Source organism: Podarcis vaucheri (genome assembly GCF_965113315.1).
Source record: "Podarcis vaucheri genome assembly, chromosome: 7".
In the NCBI taxonomy this organism is placed as follows: Eukaryota; Metazoa; Chordata; class Lepidosauria; order Squamata; family Lacertidae; genus Podarcis; species Podarcis vaucheri.
In genome coordinates, this window is record NC_138765.1 from 63,776,311 (window position 1) to 63,794,139 (window position 17,829).

Below are 17,829 nucleotides of genomic sequence, written 5' to 3' on the forward strand. Positions count from 1 at the left end.
TGCGATTGGCAACATAACTGCTTATTTACATTAAATACGCCACAAGGTTACAGTGCAGATCAACGTCACTTTATCGTTGATTACTTCTCTTAAGCGCCGGAGCGTCTTGGACGGATGCTGCGCGATCCAGCCGGCCGCTGAGCTTCCCCCTGGAGTTTTCCAAAGAAGCAGACTTGAAATAGTTTCCAGAGCAGGTAAGAAGCGATGCTTAAATACTCAACCCCCCCTCTCCACCTCCTCGCTTGTTCGAGCCCCCCCCCTCTTCGCTCTGCCTTTTTTCCCCCCTTTCCTCCCCTAAATGGGGAAAGATCTTCGGATTTGTTTAGGGAAAATGACAGGCGAGGGAGGGGAGAGGGTTGATCGAGGCTGGATCCTTAACAGCAGCGGCAGCGGCGACGGGTGGGTGGGAGGCTGGAGTGGCGGCGATGTGTGTGTGTGGGGGGAATCTTAGAGAAACGGCTCGGTTTTTTAATAAGTGTGTTTACACGGGCTCAAGGTCATGCCCCAAACTGCTCGGTGTTAAATGCTCCCCCCCTTTTTTTTTAGTTGCTTAGGCAGAAAAAGGAGCGAGCGAACGAGCGAGGGGGGAGGAAAATGGACGTTCCCAGCCCCCATTCTTTTGTAGATTATTATATCAAGGGGTTGAGCATTTGGCTCATCAAAGCTAAATGCCGCAAGACCTATCTAGTTGCTGTGAATTATGCCAAGGCGACAATGGAGTGGTGCCTTTTGAATGCTACAATGCTTTTCACCTACCAGATCGGGGAGGGGGAATCCAAAGCAGAGGAGAGAGCGAGCGAGCGAGCCGGGGATGTCTTGCGATGTTGCCTGATCGCTATCAAGGAAGAAGAGAAAAGGGGGGTCCTCCTGCATCCCCCCCAAAAAAGCGACAGATGAAAATAACACCTCCTTCCCACCCCCACCTCCCCGTCCTTGGGATGGCTGGCCAAGATTTCGGGGGAGTCAGCCTGGCCGATCGGAGTTCCTCTCCTTGGTCACTTTCTCTCTCTCTCTCTCTCTCTCTCTCTCTCTCTCTCTCTCTCTCTCTCTCTCTCTCTCTCTCCCCACACACGCCCCCCCCCCAGCCACCCACCCCGCGTTTCTCAGCCCGAGCAAATGATCAAGTCAATCATGTGGGGGATATGCTTCATTATTCATTGAACACAATCTTTTTGCAACGCTCCGCTTACGTGCAGGGGAGTTTCTCGTACCGTAAAACAAAACAAAAAAAATTAAAAATTGGGAAGGTAAGGAGAGACAAAAGGGACGCCCCTGCTGGGTTGTTTATTTGCTCCTCTTTTTTATTTTTTTGGAAGAGGGAAAAAAAAGATAAAGAGATAAGAGAATTTGGTTGGGGGGGAGGACCGGAGTTTTAAAAATATCTATCTTTCTAAAAAGCAGGGTGCCCCCCCAGACGTTGTCAAAGTCAGTTTGGAGTCCTTTCTCTCTCTCTCTCTCTCTCTCTCTCTCTCTCTCTCTCTCTCCACCCCCCCCCCTTGCATCATCGCAACAGGGCCTGCGTGATTAAAAAATACAGTATAATTAAATATCCATAGCAGTGACGTTTGCGAGCAAAGGCTGTCAGGGGAGAGAAGAATGAAAGGAGCAAAGGAGCCATTGCATGGCGCTGTAGAACTTAGCCTGGAGGAGAGATCGAGCGAGCGAGCGAGCGAGCGAGGCAGGAGAGCCGGCGCGGCTCTGGCTGGGTCTCTCTTTAAATCCGTTACTTTCGCGGGGTGCGCGCGCGTGTGTTTATGTGCCGGGGACATGGAGAAAGGCAAAAACTTCCCCCGGATTTTTTTTTTTTTAATAAACATAGTTGGAGGATTTAAGACCCCCCCCTCCCTCTCAAGTTGCCCAGAAACTTTTCATTAGGTTTTTTTTCTTTCTTTCTTAAAAAAAGGAATTGGTGCAATGCAAACTTCTGCAAAAGTGCCTCCTTTCCCACGTGCGCGGGTTGCACTCTCCCCTTTCTTTGGGCTTCTTCAGGGGCAAACCGAGAGATGTAAAAAAGAACAAGGAGACCCCCCTCCCCCGCGCAACCCCCCCCCCCAACAACAACAAACCACCCCTCCAAACCTTTTAACACCTCTTTTCCCAGCCCCGGAATCAATGGCGACCAAAAGTTTCGCTTCTTCGCCGTGCCCCGCGCGTGCCAAAACTTCTGCCGCGCTGCTGCCTTCGCAGCGAGCCCTGCCATTTTGTGCCCGGGTCTGCTCGACGAGAAGCGCGCCTGGGCTTGAGGTTGCGGTGTGGGGGTGGGTGGGCTTTGCACTTGTCTTTCGGAGCAGTTCAAAATGCTTCTTTTGGGGGGGCTGGGGAGTAGGCAAGGGATTGCTTTGCGGTGGGTGGGGTGGTGGGCAGTAGGGAATTGGAAGAAGGAGCAGGCATGAGATCTGCCCCTCCACCCTCTTCCCACCGGAAGCAGGCAGCAAGCACCTGCCAGACAGGAATCCAGGGCATTTGGGAGACACGACCTCAAGTAACAGGTTAAAAGGGAAACTTAACGTGGAGAGAGGGAGAGGTGGGGGCGATTCCTGCAAGCGGGTGGTACGGAAAGCAGCACCTCGGACTTGCCTTCTTTACAGGGTGGGTGGAAGAGGGTTTTTTTTAAAAATATATGTAGGAAGACTTGGGAGCGAGGTTGTTGAAGTGGCTGTCCCTGATCTTCTTTCCGGGGTGGTGTGTGTGTGTGTGTGGGGGGTTTGGCTGCCTTCTCCTAGTCTCTGCATCAATTTTATTTTGTGGGGGGAAATACAGCCATAGACTTCTTTTTTTAAAAAAGCAACTTATGTTTTTCAGCACTAAAAAGTTGTTTAAGAAAATATGTAAATAAAGAGAAGGCTTTGATACCACAGTAGGAAAAAAAATCCCAGCTCTTGAGGTGCTCATCTGTTGCAATGGGGCCATTATTTAATAATAAAGAGATAAGGAGCAAGTGGAGGGGAAAAATGAAAGAAACCTAGAATTGGGAAACTTTAAAAAGCAAACCAATACTCTCTGTTTCTCTCTGTGTAAAACAATGGGCATTTAATTAGATTTTTTTAAAGTTTTGTTTTTAAAACAAACACCTCGCAGTTTACCAAAGGCTCTAAATAAACGAGTTAAATATGCATATATATAATTTTTTTGGGGGGGTGTTGTTTGGTTGGGGCCTGGCTAATGTCACCACCATGCTGGTATTTTATGCGTAATCATTTGGTAGGTAACTCGAAATTCCAAGTGTCTGGGGAGGAGAGAATAGAAATTTGCAAAACAACAACAAAACAGGGGGAAGAGAGAGAGAGAGGGCGAATGGTCGGACTGGAGGCTCTCTGGAGGTGCAATGGGTGCTATTGTCGGAGGGTTTTTTGTTGAGCGGATATTGTTATGTCTATAATAGTGTCTAGGCGGAGACGTGAGTTGTCAGAGCCCTTCATTTTCACTTTAGCAGAACATGAGAGCTGGGGTGGGGGGGGGGGAGAGGAGCTCTTGCAACGCTAAGTTTGCCTGCCTCTGCTTTTGCTCGTCAAAATGCAAACAATGAGGAAACGGGGAAGGAGATAAGAGGCTGCCGGAGGAAGGAGTCGGTCCTGGGAAGTGGGAGCGAAAAAGGACCGCTGGAGAAACAGGCATGTGTCTTTCTTCCACTGCTCGAGACAGGCGGACATGGGATCTACTTTTAAAGATCTCTCTCTCTCTCTCTCTCTCTCTCTCTCTCTCTCTCTCTCTCTCTCTCTGTTTTCCCTCCTCTCTCTCCTCTCTGTGCAGTTTAAAATAATTCCAACAGGGGCCGTCTTTGCTGAGCTGATCTGCTTTGCTTGCCACAGATAGCACTGGTCGTGCCTTCCTTGCTTGTGTGTGTGTGTGTGTGTGATGGGGGGAGCTTATTTTAAGTGTCATAATTAAGTTTAGGAGCCTTGTTTGGGCTCATTCAGGACTGAGAATAAGGAAGGCTGGCTGCATTTAGCTCTTTCTTTTTCCCTTTTCTTTTAAGAAATTCTTCTGTAAGGGGTTGGCCGAACGCCTTTGCACATCGAGGCTTGGAGAATGATGTTTTCTTTCATAGTTTAATATTAGCAACTATATTTTTAACCGTTTCCACTGGATTTGATTATTTGTGTGGAAAATATTCCCCCCCCACCTTTTCCCTCTGTGCCGTTCGATCACTCAAATCTTTGTTCATTGTTCACTGACTTTGGAAGAAGGCGCTTTAAGTGTATAAAAAGAAGGGGGAGCCCTCCCCACCATCTCCTGGCTGGTTTGATGTTGAAATAGTAAACCTGAATGAGAGGGGGGTGGTGATGGTGGTGGACATTTGCAGCTTTAATTAACTTCGAGATGCTTCAACAAGGACCAGAGCGTTGCTGGTGACGTTGCTTCATAAATCTGCCCTGTGAAGGGTGTGCTGGATAGAAGTATTTACAATATCACCATCTGATTGAATATTCACTACCTATCGGGGGAGCAGATTTGCATAATTTGGATTTTTTTTCCATTGAAAGAAACTTATTTGCAAACCAAACCAAAACCTCTAGAAGTCCCCCAAACCCAGCTGCTTCGATCTTCATGATTATTCAGGGTTCAAACATAACTGAAAAGTAAGTGACCTGCGAAAGTGCATCAATAGGTTGTGTAAATAAAAGCCAAAGGGCTTTGGGATGGGTCTGAAATTCACTATGTGGTCTCTTTGGGTGCTTCTCAATAGCAGGTTTTTTTTTCATGTAGCCTTGGGAGTTTTAATTTATTATGACTATGATTATGATTTATTTTGCCTTCCTAACTTTCCCACTTCCTATCGCTTATTATACAAGGTGAGGTTTTCTTTACAATGCCTATGAATACCTGCTGTGATGCTCTTGGGGTGTTTGTGTATTTGCATGTGTAGGGAATAAAATGCTTAAAACGTTTGTAATTTTGGGGGAATTGGTGCTCCGTATACTTGCTGCTGTTGTCAGAGGCTGAAGCGTGTTGCTTTGAGTCCTTGTCATTGAATAGTTCATAAAGAGCTTAGTTACTCAAAGGTCTGTGTGTTTACATGTCTGTAAAGTTATGTGGTCATCTGTATTATTTTATATCTACCTGTGTAAAACCAGAGGAGAAACTGAGCTATATAGCACGTAATAAAAAATGTAGAAGGCTGATTTCTAATTGTATGCCTTTCACCTCATCCTCTTACAGTAGTAAAGATCACTGGAGTAATGAGAAATGTCTGAAATCTTGATGTACGTTTGAGGATAGCTGACAGCTATTCCTAACAAAGTGGCTGATATTAAATCTGGTCCATTTCTCCAAATGGGGCTGTTTTTTAAGTATTGTTTTTAAAACGTTATTTATTTGAATGAGTTTCTTTTTTAAAAAAAGACTCACCAGGGTTTTCAAGAGGGTTTTTAACCAGGATTTTAAAGAGCCTTCAAATGCCTCCCAAAAGGAAAGGAGGGATGTGGCAAAATTGAACCAGAGGATCAAAAGTGTAAAAGTGGGCAAGTGCTGTGGTGTGGTGTGTGCCCCTCCATGCTGAAGGCTGTTTTAGTTATGATGTCATTCTGATAGTGGAGAGTGAATGTCTCCAGATTCTACCATTAAACGCTTGGCCGATCTGCCTGATAATGATAGCATTGACATGTCTGCACTTTGACAATTGCAAGCCTTATGTGCCCTATGAATTAACTTCTTCTTTCCCCTATGAAGCGAGAGCTCTCCAGCTTTAAGACTTGCAAATGCAACAGCACTTTTGTTGGCTGAGCCTTCTCATTGCTTTTAACAAAATATCTCTCCCTAAATTAAACAAACAGGAGGAGGACTTGTAGGTCCTTTCAGTATCCCAAGTTCACGTTAGCATCAAGTTGCTTTAAGGGTACCCAGTGTAGCAGCCAGTTTGGGCCCTAATATCATTAGCTGCATAATCTCTATTTTCAGCATGGCTAGATTAATATGGGGTTTGATTTATTACAAGACGAACAGCTTCAGAGAAACACACATCCCAAGTGTTTGTTTTCTCTTTATGCTCTTTTTTGTGCTTTCTTTAATCACTTTACAATGCATCCTCTGTAATATTTTGCCCCCTTAAATGCAGCATTCATAAGTGAAATGCCTCAGCTTAATTGGAAATGCATATCTATTTTAATTTGACACATCCCTTTAAAGTTGGTTTGTCCGTAATACCTTAATGTTTCAAAGAAAATCAGTTGCAATTTATAATCCAGTTTCTGTTGGCATTTCCCCGGCGACATGGAATATTTATGAATACATGCTCTTTTTTCAGGTGTTACTTTGGGTTCATCAGAACAGAAAGTATATAACAATAAAACCCTCATTGTTTTCAGCTATGTTCAATCATTTAAGTAGGCTATTTATTTACTATTTAGATGCTGGTGTTACGCCGTACTAAACAGATTTGCATGTGAAACAGTCCATATTATGCTCACTTGCGTTGGACTTAACCAAAATTGCGTTAGCGTCCCCCAAATTATTTCCACTCAAAGGCAACATTTTGCCAAAGAGTTAGCAAAAAGATAAGTAAGTCTGTGGAGAATACTTTAAATAAATTTGTAAAGGCACTTCCATTATCACGATGGAAAAGTTATTGTTTTTCAGGATGCTTAACTTCTTAGCCACACTTCAGATCTTCAGTAAGCAGCAACTTGTTTAGAGTTCACCAGAGATTTAATGAAACGCTCCTGAATTTGTATCCATGCTGGATGCCACAACATAACCTGTTCCTTCAAAACAGCGGATAGTGAGAAATGTACAAGTTGCAGCATCAGTTTCACTGCTTTAGCTTGTAGCAATTCTGGGATCAGAAATTGTGAGATCTTCAGGAAAGAAAGCTGACACATTTGTTTCTTTATATACCATGGAAGCCTAAGGTGACCATGGGCATTTGCATTATAACAGACCTAAAAAACCCACCAGTGCATTAATATGAGCTGTAGTTTTCCTTAAACAAGCACAAGTTTTTCTCAAGTGAAGCTCATTCCCCCGCCCTCTTCCCAACTCCCCATCACCCTTCTCAGAATGTTCTTTCATTTAAAATGTGCACTGTGGATTGCACACAGGTGTCTTTGGAGTGCTTCTAATAGAAAAGCATTGAGTTGAATTTATATGAACTTTCTAAAAAGAAAAAAAAAAAAAGCCAGAAGGAAGCGCAAATTAATTTTTCCAGGTTGAATGAGGAGCTTTCCATTTTTTAAAAAAAGCACCTCTGATTTCACATTACCTGCTAAACCTAAGAAATACCTGTTACATAAATTCTTTCTGGTTTCTGAATAAATATACTTAGGATTAATATGAGACTAAAAGCAGGGTATATTATGAACATTTTGTTTTTTAAAAAACTCAATTCACATCGTCCACTTTTTGCTTCAAGCTATACTTTTGATCCTCTGTATGATGTTTGGTATTAAGGAAAAGAAAAGAAAAACAGGTGGGTGCGCAGGCAGGAGAAAAATTGCAATACCTTTTTTGTATATATTTTTTTAAAAAAATCTGAAATACTGAGTTTGTTCTTCCAGAATATTCTCTTTATATGTGTGTGTTTATGTACACACACACACACACACACACACACACACACTTGCAGAAGGAGAAGAAAGGCTGGTATATGCTGAAGGAAGACATTTATGTAAAAGTGCATAACTTTGGAGGAGAAAGTGGGGGTCAGTTAAACTTGTGAGTTGCTCTACTTCTCTAGTTGCAGTATCAGAACTGAGTGATTTTGGTCAGGGGGATGAAAAATTGAACTTCTAAAAAATAAAATGCAGTACTGAGAATCAGACCTTGAGCTTGAGACTATTTATGACCTGACGGGTGTTTGATGGTCATCTTGGAATGGATTGATGTCATCTGTCTATTTCCTCATGTCTCCGTGGGAAAAATAACCCAGCAGAACATTGCTAGAATGATAAGAATGGGTAGAGTTAACCGCAGGATATGAATGATCTTTTTCGTTTCTCCCAGTGATCAACGGGAAATTTGATAATACGTCTTTTGGTTCAGGTGAGGAAATACTTTATCATCATTTCCTTTCTACACTAGGGGAGTGACTAAACTGAAAACTTCTAATAGACGAGTTGCAGTCTTGTGATTCTAATATCTAAAAGCATGTAGAATTAAACAGATGGACCACAATGAATATTCTTGGAAGTATAACTGCAGTTCTTCTAGTGAGCTGTGCTTATCTCTCCCTATCCCATCGGATAGAGCTTGTGAAGTGCAGTCCTCTGCATGTTTACTCAGAAGTAAATTCCACTGTGCTCAGTGAAGCATTACTTCCAGTTAAGTGTTCATAGGATTGTAGCCTAGATGTGTTAATGTTTGCTGCAATTTATATCTTTAAAAGTATACCGGACCAAACTGGTGTTTGAAGGCTTCAGGTTTGTTAAGTTAGACTATAACATATAAAAGACAAACAGTTTTGTTGCAATATTGTTATGATTTAAACACAAATCAAGGAAATGACGCAAAAGCAGCACCAGCAGTTTCAGAATCTGACCCCTTGTATTTCACTGTGCAAAGTTGCATTCATGATCATTTGTCGGAGCCTTGCAACCAAGGGAAGAATAACATGGGATTCTCTCTCTTTAATAAAAAGGGCTAACATTGTAAAATTCACATCATCACCCATTGCGGTAGGACTTTGTGGAAGAAAAGGCTATCAAGGCTTCATTGGCAAACACCAATAATGCTTAACATCTGCATGGGTGCTGTTCTGTGACTTCAGAGCTGTGCAGATGTACAAAGATGGACAGCTGGAGCGCAGGAAGGTGATGTCTGTGCAAGCCTCAGAATAAAAGCTCTGGCAGCATTGGTGAAACTCAAATTGGTGAATATTTTATCAGTGAAAATAATGAAAACTGTGGGCAACTTTATGCTAAACGTGGCTGATATATGAGACTGGTTGGCCTTTTTCCTGTTCTTTAAAAGTTCTTATATTGATGAATCTGCAAGGATGTGCAATGATTAGGTTTCATTTTGATATACAGCAGTATTATGGTCTCCATAGGCTTGCATTGACATTTCCTTCGGAGCTGTGTGATGGAACTAAGTGGAAAAGGCTGAGTGCCACTCAGGAATTTGCTTCTTCTACCTTTTTTGAGGGGGGTATTGCATTAAGGATGGTGATACAGGGGTATCCACAATGAAGCCATAGCATCAGTGTCAGAAACAACTGATTTGAAACAACCATTTGATTGGAACAGCCTGCCAAGTTGAGCTTCTGCTTTTCTTATTATTGAGAAGTATCAGAGTTTTTGTGTGCGTGTGTGCTTTAAACTGTTGCTTTTAAATGTCCTTTTTTCATCAGAGTCCTCTACATTTGCAAGAATGTCTGCAAGCTCCAAGGGGTGGCTTCTAAGGCTGGATGGGAAATGTGCACTCCATGAGTTAGCCCAGGAAACTCATGGAAGTGCCCAGGACTTGGGAATAAAGAAGACACTACATTCTTGAGCTTGTCCAGGGCCCGATCTGCACTATACATTTAAAGCAGTATTCTTCCACTTTAAACAGTTTCCCCAAAGAACCCTGGGAAATGTAGTTTCTTAAGCATGATTGACAGGTTAGAAAATCCCTGTTCTCCTCACAAAACTACAGTTCTCAGAAAGGTTTAACAGTCAGCTCCCCCTCCCGAAGTTCTCTGCACTAATACAGGCATGTACGCATTTATGCGACTTCATTTCATACAACAAAATATAATATATTATTGTGGTGATATTCAACTTAAGTTTTACCCAGAGTAGATTAATGAATATGACCAAGTTATCTCTATCAATTTTAATAGGTCTAATCTGCGTTCAGTTTAGTTGAAAAGCACTCGTATGTTCCTGTTAACAACTTTTTATTTATTAATCAACTGTATAGATGGTTCTTCATAACATAGTAATCAAAGGGCAGTTTCCCAAAAAGTATCTAAAAATATAATGCAAATAAATCAAATACTGATACAATACCATATTGATACAATACTAATATTCTAAAATTGAATGCAAAACAGTTACAGGGATAGGATCAGATCAGACAGATTAAGACCTTAGGTACTAGTTATAATCCAAAGTAAGGTCTTGTCCTGTATCAGCACAAAACATGCTGTTGCTGCCCCTCAGAACTGCAAGCAGGGCTCATGCTGCCAATCTCAGAGCTTGGACCAGTCTGTACAGTGGTACCTCGGGTTAAGAACTTAATTCGTTCTGGGGGTCCGTTCTTAACTTGAAACGGTTCTTAACCTGAGGTACCACTTTAGCTAATGGGGCCTCCTGCTGCCACCGCACCACCACCGCACGATTTCTGTTCTCATCCTGAAGCAAAGTTCTTAACCTGAGGTAATATTTCTGGGTTAGTGGAGTCTGTAACCTGAAGCGTCTGTAACCTGAGGTACCACTGTATATGCAAAGGCACTCTGACAAGTACCTGAGTCCAGTGAGAAATCCTGATAACACTTTATTGAGAAAACTGAACAAAACATTGTTTAAACTGTGAGGAGAAATGGACAGAGGGGTTCCTGCCCTTTTATACTTCAAGTTTTGTACGTAGCAGGAGAAACATTCAGGCAAACACACAGAGGCAAAACTCCCTCAGAACTACACAACCATTCAGAGCATGAGCTGCCTCAGTGAGGATCATGCTTGGTTGCTAAGCAGCATTTCACTCTTGACCATGGGTGGCACCAGAAGTGGGACGGTGGGCAAGCCCCCCACAAACATGGAGCTCTGCCCTTGCCCCCCCCTTGCTGGAGGTTAGTAATTAACATATGCTATTGTTATTATTTCAGAGAACTTAATATGTAGGACACAGCTTGCCCACCTAGCAATATACTTCGTGCATATGGTGCCCCCACCAATTTATTTTTTTCTGGTGCTGCCATTGCTCTTGGCTAGTTGACTTGAATCTTAACAGAATTAACATTTAAGTTACAAACAGAATGATCCCTGCTGCTGCACCTCCATCAAAAGCTCAGGCCTTGAATTGGGCCAGGTAACCTATAAGTCAGCCTTTACAAGTTGTGTAGAATGGGTGTTACATGACTTAGTGCATAAGCACCCTGCTAGCACTCTAGGATCACCATTCTGCACCTGCTGCCATTTCCAGAAGCCTCAATACAGAGCTCATTACAGGAATCAAGACGTGAGGTTTCGGGGAATGGCTGTGACTGGCAAACTAGTCAGAGCTGGAAACAGGCACTTCTTGCTAAATGATGAGTTTGGCAGGTTGTAGCTGAGAAGCAGTGTATAAATGTTCCAAATAAATAAAATAATGTAGATTCACCTGTTGCAAAATTAAAGGGACCCCCCCCCCTTTTTAGGGCTTACTTAGTTGATTTCATTGCGTTCCCTTGGAATTTAACTTTTTTTGCTCACATACCTTGTTATGGGGGAAAAACGGGGATTTTCTTAGCTTTATGCAACCTTTCACCCAAATCTTGGATACATTTAAGAGGCAGTCTGGGGGTGTGTGTCCCCCTTCCCATCTCAGACATTTCTGTTGAAGACTTATGAAACTGGAAATAGAGGGAGTGTCTGTTTGGATCCAGCTTTAGGCAGTGCACTGCTAAAATCAAAAGGTTTTTTTTGGTTTTTTTTAAGACAGTTGAAAAAAACACCTGTTGTCTGGGTTTAGAATCTGAACAAGTTGCAACTTTCCCCCTTTTAGGATCCATTTAATAATATATTGTTCCCAATCTGCCAGCTGTGGTTAGAACAGGTGAACATGGTTAGCACTAACCAGAAATGGTCTTGTAACTGAAATTTGAAACCAGGTTTGAAGTTCTGGAGATGAAGGAATCTGATTAGCATGAGGTGCAGTTGACTCCAGGTTAGAAGAACATGTGAGGGGGTTGTGGCATTATGAGGCTTTGTAGATAAGGGCTGTGCACACATTGCCATGTACTGTGGCTCCAGTGCACTCTCACTAGTGGTATTTGAAGTTTGTGTACACTTAATGTTTGCCACAATTCATCCTGTATCCTGTAGTTTATTGAGAAAAACTGCTGCTTGGTGTGTTTCTTCTCAAACTAGTTTCTATCTGATTTGAAAATGGCAGCCATTTCTTAGGGTTGGGGTGAGCAGGAGACAGGACCTTGTGCTACTTTGTGTTTTTTTGGATAAAGAGAGAGATTCCATTTCTATCTGGCAGCTTACTTGGTTTTGTTCCCATTTTGAAAGACAGCAGACGAGTCTCTGTGATCATGTCAGCCAGGCTATCTATCATCTATCTATCTATCTATCTATCATCTATCTATCTATCTATCTATCTATCTATCTATCTATCTATCTAAGGACCCCTAATATGCAGATCTGTGTTTAGGGGTGAAGCCCACTGGATAATTTTAAATTGGCAATGCAGTTCTTAAAATTAAAACCTAACAAAACACCCCTAATTTAATGGATCCGTTCTGTATCATAAATATGCCGTAGGACTGTGGTAACTTTGCGTTGCTGAAAGTTATAGGTGTTAAGTTTCCCTTTAGTAGCAAGCAGAATTATGACACTGAAATACTGCTGGAACTTTAATAATAGCATAATAGGCCTAATAGCTAATGAAACATCATGCTTGACAGCATTGTTCCTAGAAATATTGCTATATAGAGAAGTTTGAAATATCTAGGTCATCATAAGGATCTATATGATTTACCTATATGTAGTCAAGTTCAGAAAAGTTTCTGCTTCCAGATACAAGGAGATAGTGAAATAAGTCCTAGTCCAATTGGACCCAATGAAATGGGCTTGCTCTGAGTATGACTTAGTTGGATATTAACTAGTACAGTGGTACCTCGGGTTAAGCATTTAATTCGTTCCGGAGGTCCGTTCTTAACCTGAAACGGTTCTTAACCTGAAGCAGCACTTTAGCTAATGGGGCCTCCCGCTGCTGCAGCGCCACCATGCGATTTCTGTTCTCATCCTGAAGCAAAGTTCTTAACCCGAGGTAATATTTCTGGGTTAGCGGAGTCTGTAACCTGAAGCGTATGTAACCCGAGGTACTACTGTAGTTGAATTTGCATTATACTGTCAGAGAAGTAGCTCATCTAATCCACTGCTGTTTGCGTAGACTAGCCATTGCTCTCGAGGTCACCACCAAGCCATTCACCTAAGTAAGATCCCCCTAGCCCAGGCCTGCCAGTCAGTTTAATCCGGCACCTGTGACAATTTATTTCCTGGGGTAAAATCCCCCCAAAACCTCGACAACTTCAATCCTAAAAAGAGCTCAACAACTTTGGTCAGCCCTCACGGCCGTTCACTTCATCAAATCTGGCCCTCTTTGAAAAAAGTTTGGACACCACTGCGCCTAACCTAAAATCCATTAAAATGGAATCTGTGGCTCTGAACAAGCTAAGAATGTGTTTTCTGAGTGAACCAATATCCATTGAAACAGACATATGTTTTTGCCTCTCACCTCTCCATATCAAAAGAGGTTTGTGGAATGTGCTTTGAGGCTGAGATGAGAAGAAATTCTTTTAGAATGGAATTTAAGGACATATTCACACATGACATGCTTACCTACTTAAGTACAAGGTGAAGTGAACCATACCGTTGTATGATTCTGGCCTCTGCTGTGTTGCTCATCTTTCAGTGGGCAGGGTGGTAGGATTTGTCTTTCTTACAGTATTACTGGATGAATACTTCAGGAATTTTGTTTATTGTCTTCTGTTCCTCTTATCTGTTTTTTTACTGATTTAGCTGTATTTTACACTGTTGTCAATTGCTTTGAGACTTTTCTTTAAAAAATAAAGCAATTAATAAATGCAATTAATAATGCTTACTACTACTAATAGTGTGTGCACCTGCTTCTGTTTTACTGTATCTATGTGTGTTGGCAACATGTGGTGATATACAGCTTCTTAGTTTGTCTGCACTTAGTAAAATGCATATTAGTGTGCAATTCACACAAGTGGTGAACCTGAGAAGTGACAGCTGTATCTGTGGTGTACACAGGTGTTTACTACAGCTGGTGTCATGTGAGCAGTGGTGCACAACCTCGTTAAAAGAAGTGCATTGTCTTAGTTAGCATTGTCTTTTTGTGGTAAAATTCTGCCCAACTTTACTGGCTCATTGAAGTTGGAACATGGCAGTAGTTAAATACACTGGTGTGTTCTGTTAACATGAGGTATGTGGGAAAGAGTTTAATGGGAATTAGGCAACACCTGATGAGACTCTTCATCCAATTCCATTTCATTCTCATGGAGCGGTCCTTGGTGTAACTGGGACTGGGAAAGATTATTCTTCTCAGAAACCAGTTTCTCTGGTTCCAGTGTTAGAAACTGAGATATGAAAGCTAGGAGCTAAATGGCAGCTTAAACCTAGGTTATGGGCACAACAATGGAATATCTAGGCATGCTTTTTTATAACAAGAATACAAACCTGAAAATGAATGAACTGCAGCTAAAATATTATGTTCATTTTTCACATGGTCTAGTCCTTCCCCTGCCCGCCCCCCCCCAATATTCTTAAGATGGTCTCTTCTCCAGTCTTCAGAGAGTAGCTGGAAGTGGGGAGGCAGAAAAAGGTCCTCCTTTCATGCCACTCTGCAGTTTTAATCTGAAATCTTAGGCGCAGTACTGCACCCAGAGCTCAGAAACTGCTTGCACTAATGAAATTCCCTGTCGCAAAATGTGCCTAGAATAATGGGAGTTTCGAGCACTGTCTGGTTCACAATTAATGCAACCTGTGGCTTGAGCCTTAAGGTCTTGTGTGAATGAGCCTTATGTGTTTCCCACCATTCCTTCAGATGCAAAGAAGAGACCAAAAGTGTAAGGAGGAGATAGGTTACTCATGTTTGAAACCAGGCAAATTGTGGTTAGTTTTAACTATGGATTAATGAAACAAGACAACTTCAAATCATGGCTCACAATCCATGGCTCACTTCTGTAAAGCAGAGGTCGGCAAGGTTTACCTCGCCTGGGCCGGTTCACTCCAGCAGAGATCCCTCCGTGGGATCCCTCCGTGTGTGTGTGCAATTTCTGGTGTCTGCATTTGCACCGACGCGATTTCCGGTGTCTGCGTCTGTGCAGACACAATTTCCAGCACTGCGGAAGAGAGCCCCCGCACCGCGCTGTGCCGGTTTAGCACAGAAGTAATACTGCAATTGTAAAATAATAATAATATTGCACTTACAAGTGTGAATGCATCTCTGCATGAATGCATCCTTGGGGTTACCATTGCTTAGTGACAAAACTGACAGGCTCTATAATATGGGAAAGTTTATCTTGTTTGCTGTATTTTAGGTTAGTAGTGGAATGATGACTAGGACCTCATCAAGTTCAAATACATTTGCAAATATTTTATCTTGACATCAATAGGTTGATGCTTCATACTACCCTTAAAGAAACACAGCAGTGTCAATGCTATGAATGAGTGACAGTATTATAGTGAAGGAAAGCATTAAAATCCTGTTCAGCACCATTTTGTTGTCTATTCACTTGTTTGGCATTTCATAGGGCATGCAAAATGAAGTCAGTTGCACTTTGCAGCTGCCATGCCCTGGTAATAATACTACAGACCTGGGGGTGGGGGGAGAGTGAAATTTCTTTGTTGATGAAACAAATCATAAACATCCAGTTATCATGTCTAGATTTTGATTCCCTTTGGTATGAACTTGATTTTATACTGAAAGCATGCATTTGTCTCGAAGCATAAAGCAAGTGTCTCTATTAATGACAAGTAAAATGAAAGAGGAAACCATGATAATAATTTCTAGAATCTTATTCAAAATACATGTAAAGCAATCAGAAATTTATCATTTTGATTGTGCCAGCCTTCATGCTGGGCTTCTATCCCAAATCTAACAATACTTGTTGACATCAGCTGAAATAAACATATGTAGCTAACACAGACTTTAACTCCGTTGCTTTTGTACATTAACATTTTGTGTTTCTTCTGCAAGTGAGGACTCCGTGTAGATAAAAGGTCCTTCTGTGGGCCCAGTTCACACATAGTTCTGGTCACATAAGCAGCTGCAGACTCGCATTAGCTGGAAGCAAACTGCAGGCAACTTTGACTATGATGACCTCCTGGGAAATGCTTAGCTGTGGGCATGTGCTGCCTAGGACATACTATATTTTAAGTATGTAATTAGGCTGGGGAACTTGTAATGGTGGCAGTAGAGTTGCAAATGCTGGTTTGGCATTTGCATAGTTTGCCTAGCAAGAAAATCTTACCTATGTAAAAAAGGTCAAGGTAAAGGGACCCCTGACCATTAGGTCCAGTCGTGACCGACTCTGGGGTTGCGGCGCTCATCTCGCTTTATTGGCCGAGGGAGCCGGCGTACAGCTTCTGGGTCATGTGGCCAGCATGACTAAGCCGCTTCTGGTGAACCAGAGCAGTGCACGGAAACGCTGTTTACCTTCCCACCGGAGCGGTACCTATTTATCTACTTGCACTTTGACGTGCTTTCAAACTGCTAGGTTAGCAGGAGCTGGGACTGAGCAACAGGAGCTCACCCCATCGCGGGGATTCGAACCGCCAACCTTCTGATCAGCAAGTCCTAGGCTCTGTGGTTTAACCCACAGCGCCACCCGTGTCCCTATGTAGGATCCTGTAAATCAGAGAACATGACACACCGTGGGAAAGTTAAGATTAATTCAGAAATAAGCTACCACTAACATTTAAAAAAAGCTAGATCTGGGTTGCTATTGAGACTCTGGCTTTCAAGCATGACAATAAAAGTACATGCAGCTGACTAGAACCTACCTTTATTTATTAAACAAAGTTCATATACCACTTGATTGTAGTGAAACCTCGGTAAGTTCTCCTTTACATCTGCAGGTGTGGCAGTGGAAGTGCTGGACCATTGTCTTACCTCAGTACCACTGATTGAGAGTGGTTCCCTAGGCCAGATAGATGGGAGTTACACTCCCTCTGAAGGTGTGGGTACATAGCTTGGGGGTACTTCTGGATCAATTGCTGTTGCTTGAGGCTCAGGTGGCCTTGGTGGTGTGGAGTGCCTTCCATTAGCTTTGGCTGTTGGCCCAGCTGCACCCCTATCTGGACAGGGATAGCCTAACGTCTGTCATCTGTGCTCTGGTAACCTCTTGGTTAGATTATTGCAATGCATTATATGTGGGGCTGCCTTTGAAGGTAGTTCAGAAACCTCATCTGGTGCAGAATTCAGTGGCCAGGTTGCTCACAGGGGCAACCTGGCCCAATTGCACCAGCTGCAAATTTCGGACCAAATTCAAAGTTCTGGTTTTGACCTATGAAGCCTTAAACAGCTCAGGATCATCAAGAACGGTCTCTCACAATATGAACCGACCTAGACCTTGCAATCATCATCTAAGGCCCTTCTTCATGTGCCCCCTCCATGAGAGGTCTGGAGAGTGGCAACATGAGTAGAGGCCTTTTCTGTAGTGGCTCCCTGTTTGTGAAATGCTCTCCCTAGGGAGGCTCACCTGGTGCCTTCATTACATATCTTTAGGTGCCGGATGAAAACATCTCTCTATAATCAGGCCTTTGGCAGATTAACATTCTATGGCCTTTTCAGTGTGTTTGTGTGGGGGGAATTATTGGTTTGTTTTTGTTCTTTTGCTATGCATTTTGTGTTTCTCATTTTGTATTTTTTTTTGCTGTAAACTGCCCTATGATCTTTCAATGAAGGGCAGTGTACAAATTTAATAAATGATAAAAAATAATAAGTGGTTTACAAAAGCAAGCACACAATTAAAATTATCAATAACAAAACGGTTCAGAAGAGGTATTTTTAAATGTCCAACTGATCTTTACAATCAACAGTAAGCTAAAAAGATGCTAAAACACATGTCAGTTTCTACATGCCTGGATAGCCTTGCCTAAACAGAGATGCTTTAAGCTGGCACCAAGAGGGGAACAGTGAATGTGCTTACCTGATGTCGATAGGCAGGGAGTTCCA

At 42.4% G+C, this 17,829-nt stretch overlaps 1 protein-coding gene and 1 long non-coding RNA gene across 4 annotated transcripts in view; one reads left to right on the forward strand and one right to left on the reverse strand.

Moving 5' to 3' along the window:
* The window catches only part of ZNF536 (zinc finger protein 536), a 567,281-nt gene that overhangs the window by 100,546 nt on the left and 448,906 nt on the right, over positions 1 to 17,829 (forward strand). Inside the window, exon 5 of one of the 3 annotated variants that reach the window (XM_082232846.1) lies at positions 95 to 194. In XM_082232846.1, coding sequence (XP_082088972.1) covers positions 95 to 194 — 100 coding nt within the window. Of the gene's footprint in view, positions 1 to 94; positions 195 to 3,781; positions 4,581 to 17,829 lie in introns of those variants that run through there. The other 2 variants (XM_082232848.1, XM_082232849.1) reach the window with 2 other exon arrangements.
* Positions 54 to 998, reverse strand: LOC309537890. The gene is made up of 2 exons (XR_014222043.1): positions 757 to 998; positions 54 to 149 (listed from the first exon to the last, which is right to left on the reverse strand). It is a non-coding gene; the product is annotated as an uncharacterized lncRNA (long non-coding RNA).